The following is a 15,333-nucleotide window of genomic DNA, read 5'->3' as shown; positions in this document are numbered from 1 at the left end:
GTACTTTACAGAAAGAATTGTGAGTTCACTGAGTGCAGTACGAATCTCTGCTCAAAATTCCTCTGACAATTCAAAGTTTTTGTGCATGTGTTCTAAAAATTATTCTATATAATTTTTTAATACAGTTTTAAAAAAAAAATTTCTTTTTGTAAACAATTTTTAGAGGTTATGTGAACAATATAGAGGTTATGTAAACAATTTGTGTTTTAGTTATAAAGTTTTCAAATGAATAATCGTATAGTGATCTGACAAAAATTTATTTTGTACTAAACTTTTTAAATTATTTATTTTTTATTTCATGTTGAAAACTTTTCATAATTACAAGTGTAGTTTAAAAAGTGTAAAATAATTTGCCGGTACCAATCGACTTTTAGAAAAAAAATTTTGGTTATAATTTTTTTAGAATGGCTTATAACGATTTTATTGCGGCACTTCAACGTCCAGTTGATTCAATAATCAAGTCATTTAATGATTTGCAACATGAGACTTTAAGTAAAGAACATTCTCAGAGATGTTATCTAGTGTGCATTGATACAATCAATCATTTCAACGAGATTTTATTCGATTCTCAAATCAATGTTCAAATCAGGAGAAGTGTTCGAAGAAACATTATACTTCTATACTGGTACGCAGATCAATTTTCTCAATTAAGTGGTCAAGAGATTGGCGTTGAACTGCATTTAAAACATCGTTTCATCAAGTGGCAAGACACTGAAAGTGCTTTTTCAAACAATATTAAGTCAGGATGTGTTGTGAATCAAGCTCACACGGATTTGCATATGTTTCTCGATGACGCTCAAGATCTCGTAATTGAAAAAGTGAATAACATACTTAAAGATCTTGTTGGACTCAAAGTAAATGTTGAGTTATCCTGCAAATTCAGAAATGCTAAAGCTGAAGATTCCATTGAAGAGACAAAGTCATTTACTACCAAGAGTCGAGAAGTACTACCAGCGACATCTCTTGCTGATTGGTATAATGATCAAGTTTATGAAAAATTATTAAAGAAAGTAGAGGATTTCAACCAAAGAGATTCTGGTTGGGGTTTAATTGAAATCCAAAATTTAAAAATTACTATGTCTAAATATTCTCCTTTACAAGCTGGAGATTCAACATTTATAGAACTTCCCAAGGACATCCAACTTAAAAAAGCAGTATTGAATATTAAAAATTTTGATGAATACTGCTTTCTCTGGTGCATCATTGCCGCATTATATCCTCCTAATTCTGGGCATCCTGAGAGGAAGAATGCGTATCCACATTTTAGTACTTTGTTAAAGTATGAAGGTATTGAATTTCCAATAGCTTTAAAAGACATTCCAAAATTCGAAAACTTAAATAATTTATCAATCAATGTGTACGGTATCGAGTCAGAGTTTAGTAATAAGAAATCAGATAAAAGTGTTATAATTCCATTATATTTAAGTAAGTTCATAAAGTCCGATAAAAAAGTTATTCATCTCTTATTGGTACAGCAAAATGTATCTGATGATTCAAAAAATTTTCAACCAAAATTTCACTTTACTTTAATCAAAAATCTTTCTCGATTAGTTAGATCTCAAATTTCCCAATCAAACAACAAATTATTTTTTTGTGATCGATGCTTGAATCATTTTAAATTTGAACATTCTTATGAAAATCACAGAGCTAATTGTTATAAAATGAATAAAGTTCATATGCTATTTCCTGAAGAAAAAAATCAAACTTTAAGATTCAAAAACTATCATTATAAAGACACAGTACCTTTTGTTGTATATGCAAACTTGGAATGTAGACTGGAAACCCAAGGAGATGATAAAACTCAAAAGCATGTTCCACACAGTGTTGCCCTTTATCAGCATTGCAGTTATGATAATAACTTATCTAAATTTAGATTACATCGATCACCACATTGTATCGCGTGGTTTGTTTTAAAACTTAGAGATTTAGCTGAAGAGTTTGAAAAGAATTTAAAAAATCCCATGCCTATGAAACCGCTAACTAAAGAGCAACATGAGAAACACAATCAGGCAACTGTTTGTCATATTTGTGAAAAAACAATTACTTCGAATAAAGATAAATGTCATGATTACTGTCATTTCACTGGCAATTATCGAGGTCCAGCTCATATATCTTGTAATCTCAATTATCCTAAGTCTCATGTTATTCCTGTAGTCTTTCACAATTTATCTGATCACGATTCACATCTCTTAATCAAAACTTTAGCTATATATGTTGAAGGCAAAATAAATTTACTGCCAATTAATAAAGAACGTTATCTATCTTTTACAAAATCAATTAAAAATACTTCCGTCATATTACGTTTTATAGACTCATTCAAATTTATGGCATCCAGCCTAGAAAAATTAGCTTCTTTTCTTGGTGATGATGAAAAACAGATAACTAAACTTCACTTTACTGATCCTGAACAATTCAAATTAGTAACTCGTAAAGGCGCATTTCCGTATGAATATATTTCCAGTATTAATAAACTAAACGACAAACAATTGCCTGATCAAGTCTTATTTTTCTCAAAATTATCCAAGGGTGGTATTTCCGATCAGCATTATACTTTCGCTCAGCTAATCTGCAGTAAATTCAATATCAGCACACTTGGAGAGTACTCAGATTTATATCTTAAAACTAAGGTACTCCTCCTAGCAGACGTATTTGAGAATTTTAGACAAAACTGCTTTACAACTTACAATTTAGATGCATTGCATTACTACTCAGCTCCTGATCTATCTTATGATGCTATGCTCAAACACACTGGTGTAGAACTTCAGCTTCTTACTGATCCTGAAATGGTACTTTTTATTGAAAACGGTATCAGAGGTGGGGTCTCCCAGTGTACAAACCGGTATGCTGCTGCAAACAATCGGTACATGGGTAAAGAGTTTGATCCAAAAAAAACTGAATCTTACTTGATGTATTATAGTGTAAATAATTTGTATAGTGCAGCCATGAGTATGCCACTGCCAACAGATTCATTTGAGTGGGTTGAAAATTTAGATAACGTAGCTAAGTTTTTAAATGATAATGATGATGACGTAGGATATATATTAGAAGTAGATTTAAGTTATCCAGAAGACTTGCTTGAGCTTCACAAAGACTTGCCCTTGTGTCCCGAGCACTTTGTACCCCCAGGATCCAAAGTCTCCAAGTTATCAACAACACTTTATAATAAACAGAACTATGTTATACATTATAAAAATTTCCAGCAATGTCTAGAATTAGGATTAAAATTAACGAAAATTCACAGAGTACTGAAATTTAAACAATCACCTTGGCTCAAAGCATATATTGACAAAAATACATATTGTAGAAATTTAGCGAAAAATGAATTTGAGAAAAATTTTTTTGAATTGATGAACAACGCTGTATTCGAAAAGACTATGCTTAATGTCAGAAAGCACAAAGAGGTGCAATTAAAAACCAAATGGGATGGTAGATTTGGCATCAAAGAGCTCATATGTAAGCCAAATTTCCATAGTCTTACAATTGTCGATAAAGATATGGTAATTGTTGAATTCAAAAAAGTTAAAGTCTGCTTCAATAAACCGATTTATGTTGGCTTTAGTATTTTAGATTTATCTAAAACGTTCATATATGATTTTCATTACAATTATGTGAAAGAGAATTTTGAAGATGATAAGTCCAAGCTAATGTACACCGACATAGACAGTCTTATCTACCATTTTACAGTGCCAGACATTTATAAAATCATCAAACGTGATATCTTTAAGTTCGACACCTCTGACTACCCCATTAACAATGTATATAATATGCCGTTAGTCAATAAAAGCGTCCTAGGTCTGATGAAGGATGAAAACAATGGACAAATTATGACTGAATTCATTGGGCTTAGGGCAAAATTATATACATTCAAAAGATATCAAAACGAGAAAGCAAATCAGCGTAGAAAGGAAGTCGAAGGTCCTACTTTGAGAACGATCACGTTTGATGATTTAAAACAATGTCTTGAAAATCATGTTACATTGACTGAGAATCAACATTTAATTAAATCTAAAAAACATGATGTGACAACAATTGTTCATAATAAAATAGCTTTGAGTTGGGCGGATAATAAGCGTAAGCTTGTTGATGGTAGTCATGACACCCTACCTTGGGGTTATAAAAAATATCAAATGATTGTAGAGTATGCTGATGATGATGATAAAACCATAATTAAAAAAATAAAATTGATGTAAAAAGCAGTAAATAAAAAAATGTAAATATAATTTCTAAGTTTTTGTACAATTAGTTTTAAGGTTTGTAAATAAAAAAAAATGTTTATACAATTAAAAATTTTGTTTTTATTTATAAGAATATAAGATAACAACATAAGACTTTTACAGGTCTAATTTGTCAATCCAGGTGCTATGAGAGCTGCCGTAGCCGAGCCACTTCACATACAATTTATTTCCACGTCTTTTTATTATTGTTTCAATTATTAGATAGATACCTGGATACTTAGCTTTTCTGAGTAGGTAAGGAGGGGGGCTTCCATTCCGACAATAGGGATCTGCAATACCATCGTGAATAAGTAGGGGGTTGGGGTAATTTTCCTTACCGACAGTTGAGAGAGGGTGCGCTAGTAGCACTTTCTGTTGATCTTCCATACCGGTATCCGAGATAGGGCGCTAGTAGCATTTTCTAGTAGATTTCGAGGCCTGAGGGAAGGAGAGGATATTGATTGGGAAGGGGGATATGAGATTGATACTGTAAGTTCGGGGCCTGGATCATGGGCATGGGGTATGGGATTGATATTGTGGATATAGAGGGCACTACTTGGAATGGGTATGTGGAGGATATAGAGGGGGGCATGGGATTGATATCGTTCATAAATAAGGATATAGAGAGCGTTGGAGTAAGGGTATTTTTTTTTAATTTAGGTGGGAAAATATCACGTATGTTCTTATCGTATTGTGTACATGTTTTTTAGATTAATTTTTAAGATATGTGAAAGAGGGGGAGATTTTTTTGTGACAAATGACGCATTTTTCAACTTGTTAATATGCACGGAGAGAAGAGAATGGTAATAATTACCAATCTACATGGTAATCAGTCCTATTTTTTAAAGCATAGGAATCGATACTATGTAGCATGGGAATGATTACCATTCTTCTGGTAATATTTACCATACTACATGGTAATCATGCTACTGGTAAATATTAATTTGTAGCATAGTAATCAAAGCCATGCTAGAATGGTACTGAGTCCCATGATGTATAGCATGGTATCAATGAATATTATTTTAATGAACATTATCAATCATACGAAACTCAGGTATTATTTGACAAGTATCAATGTCTATTTTATTCTGATTTAAAATGTTATTCTACTACACGTATCGTCACTGCTGCAGACTGAAAAATGTATATTCCAAAGCGCTGGATTTGATATTTTTAATTTAGACAATTGTTAACCCTTCCCCTCTCTGGAAAGCAATATTTTTAACACGTGAATGGATGTAAATTTAACACCCGTGCGTTATTTAAACGAATCTACACAAATTGTATGTTAAAGATACACATCAGAAGTGTCATTTTTACTTTAAATTTTCCGAGAATTCTTTTGTAATGGTTGAGATTATTTTCAACATATTATGTGTGTTGATTTGAGAGTGACACTTACAAAGTGTTACGTTCGTATAAAATAACATTCTTGTGTATTAAAAAATCAATCGATTGCGACTTCTATTGAAGGGTATGAATATTTATCAATACAATTAAATCCGATATTAACTAAAAAAAAAAATTGTTATTATACTACAGATTTAAGAGTTTTTATTGTATAGATTCAGGAGGAAACAATAAATAAATATTAGTCTATGAAACTATAAATTTTATAATCTTAAACTATAGTTATCATTATTTTAAATATCGAATTTCGAAAAAAAAAAGAATCTCTTTTTTGTCGAATGAAACTAAAGATTGTAGCTTATATTTCATATGGTAGCATTTTCGGAGTATATATTCAAGCAAAAGATATTCTTCTTACTTTATGAAACTGTAATAAAATTTTTTTGTCTCAGGAAAAATAATTTGAAGAATTTGTAGAAAAAATTACAGTGTGAGATTGTAATTTTTAAAATAAAATTTAAAATTATAAAATCTGTTAACTATAGAGAGCCGGACAGTATCGAGTTTGAAACTGTAATATTTGTTATGCCTGGATAAAAACATAATTTTTACAGTTTCAAAGTCGCAGCGCTTTACTACTATACAAAACTGTAATAAATACTTAGATATGAGTTAAATTTTTCAACTGCTCATTTTTCCGTGCATAAGCACCTATAATAATGAAAACGGGATTTATATTTTATATCAACAATTTTCCACAACTCATCTACTCTTCGTTCATAATTTTATATCACAAGTGTCGTAGGATTACATGATTTTCTATGTCTAACTTGAATAATAGAGTTTATTATTATTTATTTATATTTATTTTTATCGCATGTTACAACTTGAGTAATTAGATACCTCTAAAATTATTTTTAAAAATTACTTAGTGGATAAATTTAACCAAATAATGGTTTTAATTTAATCGTTAATTGTTACATCAGTAATTTAAAATAATAGATTACTATTGTAGTATAGTTTTTTATTAAAAACTTAATGAAAGTTATTTAGATATTTATAAAATTTGTCTCTTTACTAAGATCGAAATGAAAATGAGTGAAAAGCAAACCAACTTCGCTTGAGCAAGTGAAATATATGTAAATATATCTTTAACAATAAGTCATTATTAAGTGATTTAAAGAATTTACATGGCTGCAATAAGCATTAAAGCAGCTTTAAGAATAAATTTTATGGAGATTAAATATTTACATAATTGTTTATTAAAGTTATTGTTACAAGATATATACCCCCGGAGCCATAGAGTACTTATGAAATGCTTAATATATTTGATACTTTCAGAATTTTTGAAGAACTAATTTTGAAAAATTTATGATTGAACATTTTGCTAAGAGGAAAAATGATTTTAAATGATAAATTAAAAATATGTATTTAACAAACAGTAAATAAATATGAGGTTTGAACACTGTTAAGTAAAATTTGTTGACATGAGTCTGGCGAGAAATAAAGCAGTCTCTCTCCAAGGTCCGCACAAAAGTGTGTACACAGCGCTTCGCAGAGGTGGCGCTACATTCTGCTTACGTCAGTTAACAGAAGTTATTCGTACGTTTTAAAAGTATTATTCGTTGAATTTAATCATCATGACTGAGACATCAGCATCACCAACTCCAGTCGAAGAGAAGGCAGCTGCCAAGGTCGATTCGCCTAAAAAAGCAGCTGCTAAGAAACCAGCAACTAAAGCAACTCATCCAAGTGCTGCTGATATGGTTATTGCTGCCATCAAATCTCTTGGTGAACGTGGGGGATCATCTCTTCAGGCCATCAAGAAATACATCGCTGCAACCTACAAGGTCGATATTGAAAAACAAGCACCGTTCATCAAGAAGTCTCTCAGGGCAGCTGTCATCAAGGGAACTCTTGTTCAGACCAAAGGAAAAGGTGCTTCTGGATCATTCAAACTCCCAGTCGAGAAACCAGCATCTAAACCTAAAGCAGCTGTGAAGAAACCCGCTGCTGCTAAAAAACCTGCAGCTGCCAAAAAACCAGCAGCCAAGAAAGTAACTGGTGAAGCCAAAACTGTGAAAAAACCTGCATCACCTAAAAAGGCACCAGCTAAGAAATCTGTGCCAAAGAAACCAGCAGCTAAAGCTCCAACTAAAACTAGAACAGCCGCTTCTCCTAAAACTAAAAAAGCTACAAAAACTCCAACAGCCAAGCCCAAGTCACCTAAGCCAAAGAAAGTTGCTGCACCAAAAACAGTGAAAGCTCCAGCAAAAAAAGCTGCAACAGTTAAAAAATAAATTCTCACTCGTACATTCCTTAGGAATGCCTGATCTTTAAATACTTGAAATACATATGTAAAAAATGAAACAAACGGTCCTTTTCAGGACCAACCAAATTTTTCAAAACGTATCCTAATTCTTTAAGATTATTATTTATCTTATATTACAATATTCCAAAACGGAGTAAAAATATTTTCGTTGCATAATTAATATAATAATTTTGTTATGAATAAATTTCTCCTACGTTACAGTGGCAAATAACTTTCAGCGACCCTGATTTATTAATATTAAAATCCGGTTCTGAAAGACTGAGTACTGCTTCCAATAGTGCCTTTATCCAGAACGTCGAGAATTAACAAGGTAACTCCTCTGTTATAATTCTAAACCAATAATTCCACAAATACCCAATATTTTTGTCATTATTATCATTTAGGCCTTGAGCGATAAAATAGAGATGTTTGAAAGTTATAAGATTTACGAAAATCGAGTTTCAAAGCTTTCGAAAAAAATTTTGTGTAATTTAATTAAAATTTCTTTGAAGCACCTACCAATGAACAAATGTTTTTATAAATTTAATTAATATAAACGTGTACGTAAAAATCAATTACATCGTGTTACCGACAGTATATAATCATCAATTCAATTAATTGATTTTGTTGTACTTAATAAATTACAAATTAACAGCAGATATATTACATCAAACAGGTACAACATATTTTTACTATCATTGTACTCCGCTTTAATTGAAAAGGTGATAAAATTATTGATGTTCTGCAATGACATTTTTTTTTAATTTATAAGTATCAGTCAAAATTATAATTCTGTAAAAAAAAAACATCAGTTTACAAATATTTCATTTTTAAATACATGGGAATTTCTACTTTGTTAACATGGGAATAATTTCCATGTTAACATAGGAAACTTTCCCATGATGACATTGAGGAATTTCCTACGTCATTAAAGGAATTCCAGCAATGTTAACACAGGAATTTTTTCAATGTCTACATAGGAATTTTTCCTATGATAGTATGGGAAAAATTCCCATGTTAACATTGGAATTGTTCCTATATTACATAGTTACTTTTTCAATGTTGGTATAGGAAAATCTACATTGTCAAGATATAATAATTCGTATGTAACAAAGCGAAATTTTCTATGTGACATAGTGACAATTCACATGTTGATATAGAAAATCTCACAACGCCAACTAAGGAATTTTCCCCAAGCAAAATTGAAAAAATTCTCATTTTTTCTCTCCGTGTAACATAAATTCTATGTAATTTTATTAAATAAATAATACTATATTAGACAATAGAAGTGTGTTTGGCGGAACTAGGCTTATAGTAAACGTCGTAAGCTTAAGTTGATAAATGCATAATTTACAAATACTTAAACTTATCACGTTTACGACGAATTCAGTTCGGCCAAAAACAGCTGATATGAGTAATTGTTGATATAAATGGTATGAAATTTAGTGCCAAAAATTTGGCAGCACTGATAAGGCTGACTGAGGTATTGATCGGAACAGTTGCATAATTAAACTAACCTATGAAGAATCTTAGCTCTCAACAATAAAATTTGTAAATATGAAAGTATTGTTTTTAAGGTGTGTATTAATTGTTTAAGATAGTTATAAATATTTTTTGTTGTTGTGAATTCTTCTTTGTCATGTTATAACACGTATTCTAAGTTTGCCAACATAATTGAGAAAAATTCTATTTTATATAATCATGTAGCCTTGTATGATTTTGTATTTCGTTGTATTTCTTATACGATCAGATTTTCAATAATAACAAATAAAATAAATCCGATCGAATAATGATAAATTCAACAAACTATGTGAATGTTTCTATCTAAGGGTGTTTTTCGGAATAGCGAAAATGTTTCTAAATACGACTTATGAGTAATGTTCTATTACAATATTATGGATTTTTCAACAATTCAGGTGATTCCGTGTATATTTATTCAAAACATTGTCCTGTAGACTTATGGTTTAAGATATAAAATTGAAGTTCCTAACTTTATTACGTTAGGTTACATCTTGCTAAAGCATCAATGATTTTAATTAGGTTAAATATGTAAAGTAAAACTTGAATAACTTTCAACGTATGAAAAATTTGGTGGCCCTGAAAAGGGCCGTTTTGTTTATTGATCGAAGCTGTAGAAAAATGAATTAACCTCCAAAACCGTAGAGAGTACGGCCTTGACGTTTCAGAGCGTAGACAACGTCCATAGCGGTGACGGTCTTACGTTTGGCGTGTTCGGTGTAGGTAACTGCGTCACGAATGACGTTTTCGAGGAAGACCTTGAGAACTCCACGGGTTTCTTCGTAGATGAGTCCAGAAATACGTTTGACTCCACCACGACGAGCCAGACGACGGATAGCTGGTTTAGTGATACCTTGGATGTTGTCACGCAAAACTTTACGATGGCGCTTGGCTCCTCCTTTTCCCAATCCTTTTCCTCCCTTACCACGACCAGTCATGATTATAAGTTAACTTTTAGAAAAGTGAACACTTGAAGAGTTAGACTGAGAATGCTCCAAAATTATTTTGTGCCTCTTTTTAAAGACATTCTTAGATTTACCCCCACCGCTCGAATTGGACGAATCAGAGTCACGGTACATTTGTCTCCCACTCTCGGAAATAAACCAATCGAAGTGATGCTAAATTACCCCTTCCACGCGCCATCTGCTCTGCGAGTTAACAAAAAGGCGATTTTCGGCTCCGAAAACTCATTCCGCTCTTAGTTTCTGAACGCAACACTACGTTTATTCGGAGATTAGCTAGCTTATCATGGCTCGTACCAAGCAAACTGCTCGTAAGTCAACTGGTGGAAAGGCTCCACGCAAACAACTGGCTACAAAGGCCGCCCGTAAGAGCGCGCCAGCCACTGGTGGAGTCAAGAAACCTCATCGTTACCGTCCAGGAACTGTCGCTCTCCGTGAGATCCGTCGTTACCAAAAGAGCACTGAGCTCCTCATCCGTAAACTACCATTCCAACGTTTAGTTCGTGAAATCGCTCAGGATTTCAAAACTGACTTGAGATTCCAGAGCTCTGCTGTAATGGCCCTCCAGGAAGCCAGCGAAGCCTACCTCGTTGGTCTTTTTGAAGACACCAACCTTTGTGCCATCCACGCCAAGCGTGTTACCATCATGCCCAAGGACATCCAGTTGGCTCGTCGTATCCGAGGAGAACGTGCTTAAGCTATTTCAACATCACACACCAATAAACCAAACGGCCCTTTTCAGGGCCATCAAATTTTTCATACTAAGAAAACTCAATAAGTCATTTATTTATAACATTTAATCGTTTACCAAAAATAACTTCATTCCTGATTTACCCATTTTTTATTATTATCTTCAAGCCAATTTTTATCTTGTAGGACAGTCTAATATTTTATGAAAATTATTCTTATTTTTTCAAAGCCACATTCACTGCGTAATTAACGCAAATTTGTATAATTTGAGTGTACGTTTAGCATTTAATAATTCTATATCATTTATTGAACTTTTTGGGTGAAAATTCATAATGTAAACATAAATGATAATTCAAAAATAAATGGCGACAACTAAATCTGAACGAAAGAAAATACAAACGGGAAACATCGAGTCACGACAATACCAATAGGGGAGATAGTAAGGATCAGACAAAAGGTGCTACGAGCCGTCGGATTTTTATACCTACCCGACCTGACCGCTTGTTAAGTGGCAGATGTTTCGATCTCTGTATAATACCTAATCTAACCTTCCAGTTTTACTTACAGAAATTTAAACGTGGCATTCATGATTGAGTGTGAGGTAAGCCGATAAAATCCGCTTAAAGATAGCTTATACTAGAATTTTCAGTGTTCAAAACTTTGTAGCGTTTTTTCCACAACTCACGTTTTCAAAGTTGGTGCTCCTCATAACTTCAAAACCACTGCACCGATACTTCCGAAATTTTGAATACTATTTCTGTACATAATTTACGAGGTAACTCTGGAGAGATTTTTAAAAATTTATTAATAATATTTATTCTTTTTAATATCAAGCTAAGCCAATTTTCTAAAAAAAAAATCGCGTTTTTCCCCTTTAGTGTTCCAAAAAATTGAAATTTCGAAAAACCCTTCTAGCGTTACCTGGGGAAAACTATTATCTAATGAATAAACTTTGATTTTTTGATTTCAAACGATCCAGCACAAAGTTATGAGGGGCACCGCTCTCCTATTTTAATGTACCATTGGTTTGAATAAAGAGATTTTAACTGTGTCGTTACAAAAAATTCACAAGAAGATGTCTCTCTTTGTACGAATGAACCTTACCCTCCCCTTAAGTTATTTGTGATATCATTAAAATTATGGTCATTGATATAACAGGGCTATTGCTGTTACGCTGGTCGTCCTTACAAAGGGCGCCACTGGAAGTGATAACGGCCTCCCAGAGCCGGATCTTAGATCATCAGGGTCAGTGTAATTTTGTTTAATTGTTAGAGAAGGATGAGGAAGGATAATTTATAAGTAACTTATTGTAATTTCAATTTTACACTTTGAACCTTTTATTTATTTTAACCTTATAACTTAAACCTTTTATACCTTATAAACTTTATCTCTTATAAGCCTTATAAATCTTTATTGAATTATAAACCCTATAAACTTCATTAAATAAACCTTTTTAACTCTTTTATTATAAACCTTTTATTATAACCTTTTTATTTAGACCATATATTTTATTTATAAACCCGCAATATTTCAAAATATAGCCAATTACCTTTGGCATATCACACACACACTCTTCTAGTTTTTACCTTAATTAAAATCGAAATAATAATTTTCCCGCAATTATTTATTTCCTTATTTCACACACACATTTACTCTGAGTCCCCTGAACTATCACACACTCACACTGAATTAATTTAAACTAAATGGTGTCCTGCCATCGACTATTTTCCCACCATAATTGTTACACTTTATAAATAATTTAATTAATTAAATATTTTATTTAAAAGAGATCATTATTCAAATAATTAAGTATCTATTTTTATTCATTGACTGACAAACGAGCCTCCAATTTTCACTCCCCGGTCGACTAGTCGCAACCTACCCGTATAACCCTGGGTGGTATTGCAACTATATCGACAGTGTAAGCAATAGATTTTATTTTGAATTTATTTGAACGCGGTAATTCAAATTTACCCCGTTAGATTGTGTCTTTGAAACTGGACGCCTCATTGTGAACAAGATAGTTTTTAACGTTTTGAAAAATTTGGTGGCCCTGAAAAGGGCCGTTTTGTTTATGAGGAAAGTGGATAGTAATTTAGGAACTGCTTTTTTCGGTCTTCTTGGGCAATAAGACAGCTTGAATGTTGGGCAGAACTCCACCTTGGGCGATAGTAACTCCAGAAAGAAGTTTGTTCAACTCTTCATCGTTACGGATGGCCAGCTGAAGATGACGTGGGATGATACGAGTCTTCTTGTTATCACGAGCAGCGTTACCTGCCAACTCAAGTACTTCAGCAGCGAGGTATTCCATAACAGCTGCTAAGTACACTGGAGCACCAGCTCCGACACGTTCTGCGTAGTTGCCTTTGCGCAACATACGATGGATACGACCCACTGGGAACTGAAGTCCAGCACGACTTGAACGGGTCTTTGACTTTCCCTTTACTTTACCACCTTTACCGCGACCAGACATGATTGTAAGTTAGAGTGAACGGAACACGTAATTTACTCAAAAGCGTCAGAGACGAATTGTGCTTTTCGCAGCTAAAGTCACTGTATTTCCCAACTTTACGTCGGTTACTGCGAGCCAGTCACAGTGTAGGAATTATCCCCTCCAGTAATACTGCTTTTCAATTCGGTCGCAGGTTCCGATGCAATTCATATTGTTATTATTTTTTATCGGTTACTGCGAGCCACTCACAATCTGAGAAATATACCCCTCCACAAATCTGACGATTTCATTGGATCGCAGATTCCAGAAGGATTACTATTGTTATTATCCCTTGTCGGTACCTGCGATCCAATAGGATTACGCGTATCCCCTCCACCCGATGGTATGCAATATCATTGGTTCGCTCACACGAGTGCGTCAGCTCTTAAAAAAGAAACCAAAGGTTGGCAAATTCACATTTTGACTCCAGTCTTGTACTAGTGTTAAATCAGTTATCATCATGCCTCCTAAAACAAGCGGTAAAGCTGTGAAAAAGTCGGGCAAGGCTCAAAAGAACATCACCAAGTCCGACAAAAAAGGACGTAAGAAGAAGAGGAAGGAAAGTTACGCCATCTACATCTACAAAGTTTTGAAACAAGTTCATCCTGATACTGGAGTCTCCAGTAAAGCCATGAGTATCATGAACAGTTTCGTCAACGACATCTTTGAACGTATTGCGGCTGAAGCTTCCAGACTTGCGCATTACAACAAGCGTTCTACCATCACATCCCGGGAGATTCAAACTGCAGTCCGTCTACTATTACCCGGTGAATTGGCCAAGCACGCAGTCAGTGAAGGAACTAAAGCTGTCACTAAGTACACTAGCTCCAAGTAAACTTTCCAATCCCTCATTAAACCAAACGGCCCTTTTCAGGGCCACCAAATTTTTCAAAACGTATAAATGCTTATCAAGTTGATTATTCCCGAGTAAATACCTTAATAAAAAAATTTTCATGCAACATTTCGCTACATAAGATAATTTTAACCTATGCTTCAAACTTAATACGTATTCGTACTTATCTATTCTACTAGAAATTTTCAAATCACCAATGGCCAACCTGAACTAATAACTGAGCCATCGATAATGTAACCAACGATATTTGGCCTTTAATTTCTGAGAGACTCATTTTTTACATAAATGACGTCAATCGGTATGAAAACAAAAATTAAAGTATGATTATATAAGATTTTATAAAGTCATATAAGTTTTTATAGGAGCAATTTCATTATAAGACTTTATATGATTTTAGATGAGTCACTTTTATATGATTGGGATGGTTAAGGCGGCAATCGAAAAAGCTTGTTGGCCATCAACTTTCCTAGAAATTTCAAATCATTCGATCGAGTAGACTTGAAAATGTTGGCGAATTACGAAAAAAAAAAAAATTTTTTTTTTTAATTTTTCATTGATTTCTCAGAAACGACTTAAACAATCGACTCCAAAATCTAATCAGCTCTTGAACTATATAATATTTTCTTTTTTAAACATTAACAAAAGTACATACATATTGATTAATACGATGTAATACCAAAGTTAACGATTTCTACTTCCCGCTAAAAAAAATTCGAAATTTTCAAGAAAGAGGGAAGTTCTTAATTTATTATTATTAATTTTTTTCTTCAGTCATTGTAAATTTACAATTTGCATGACATTTTTTTCTTTATAAATCAAAACATCCAGTTTAAATAATTACAAAACTTCAAGGTCGCAGTCGCATGCACCGGAAATAGATATATATTATATTATACTAAACAGAAGCACAAGGTAACACAATTGATCGAAAAAAAAATATCTAA

General features: G+C 33.0%; 6 protein-coding genes across 6 annotated transcripts; 4 read left to right on the top strand and 2 right to left on the bottom strand.

Moving 5' to 3' along the window:
- Window positions 1–404: 404 nt before the first annotated feature.
- On the top strand, window positions 405–6,922 carry LOC130665964 (uncharacterized). The gene is made up of 3 exons (XM_057466597.1): window positions 405–1,425; window positions 1,672–4,071; window positions 6,906–6,922. The coding sequence occupies exons 1-3, from the start codon at window positions 405–407 to the stop codon at window positions 6,920–6,922; spliced, it is 3,438 nt and encodes a 1,145-aa protein (XP_057322580.1).
- Window positions 6,923–7,154: 232 nt separating this feature from the next.
- LOC130664910 (histone H1-like) lies at window positions 7,155–8,529 on the top strand. Its single transcript, XM_057465096.1, has one exon. The coding sequence runs from the start codon at window positions 7,205–7,207 to the stop codon at window positions 7,862–7,864; it is 660 nt and encodes a 219-aa protein (XP_057321079.1). The 5' UTR covers window positions 7,155–7,204; the 3' UTR covers window positions 7,865–8,529.
- A 1,388-nt stretch (window positions 8,530–9,917) lies between these two features.
- LOC130664573 (histone H4) lies at window positions 9,918–10,334 on the bottom strand. Its single transcript, XM_057464538.1, has one exon. The coding sequence runs from the start codon at window positions 10,329–10,331 to the stop codon at window positions 10,020–10,022; it is 312 nt and encodes a 103-aa protein (XP_057320521.1). The 5' UTR covers window positions 10,332–10,334; the 3' UTR covers window positions 9,918–10,019.
- A 275-nt stretch (window positions 10,335–10,609) lies between these two features.
- Window positions 10,610–11,316, top strand: LOC130664570 (histone H3). The gene has a single exon (XM_057464534.1). The coding sequence runs from the start codon at window positions 10,642–10,644 to the stop codon at window positions 11,050–11,052; it is 411 nt and encodes a 136-aa protein (XP_057320517.1). The 5' UTR covers window positions 10,610–10,641; the 3' UTR covers window positions 11,053–11,316.
- Window positions 11,317–12,518: 1,202 nt separating this feature from the next.
- Window positions 12,519–13,561, bottom strand: LOC130664571 (histone H2A). Its single transcript, XM_057464535.1, has one exon. It carries the CDS (start codon window positions 13,516–13,518, stop codon window positions 13,141–13,143), a length of 378 nt encoding a protein of 125 aa, XP_057320518.1. The 5' UTR covers window positions 13,519–13,561; the 3' UTR covers window positions 12,519–13,140.
- A 435-nt stretch (window positions 13,562–13,996) lies between these two features.
- Window positions 13,997–14,372, top strand: LOC130664572 (histone H2B). Its single transcript, XM_057464536.1, has one exon. It carries the CDS (start codon window positions 13,997–13,999, stop codon window positions 14,369–14,371), a length of 375 nt encoding a protein of 124 aa, XP_057320519.1. The 3' UTR covers window position 14,372.
- The last annotated feature ends 961 nt before the right edge of the window (window positions 14,373–15,333 follow it).

The sequence above is a fragment of the Microplitis mediator genome, chromosome 3 (genome assembly GCF_029852145.1).
Source record: "Microplitis mediator isolate UGA2020A chromosome 3, iyMicMedi2.1, whole genome shotgun sequence".
NCBI classification, from domain to species: domain Eukaryota; kingdom Metazoa; phylum Arthropoda; class Insecta; order Hymenoptera; family Braconidae; genus Microplitis; species Microplitis mediator.
Note: the sequence above shows the minus strand (reverse complement) of the source record. Positions and strands in the feature narration are given on the sequence as shown.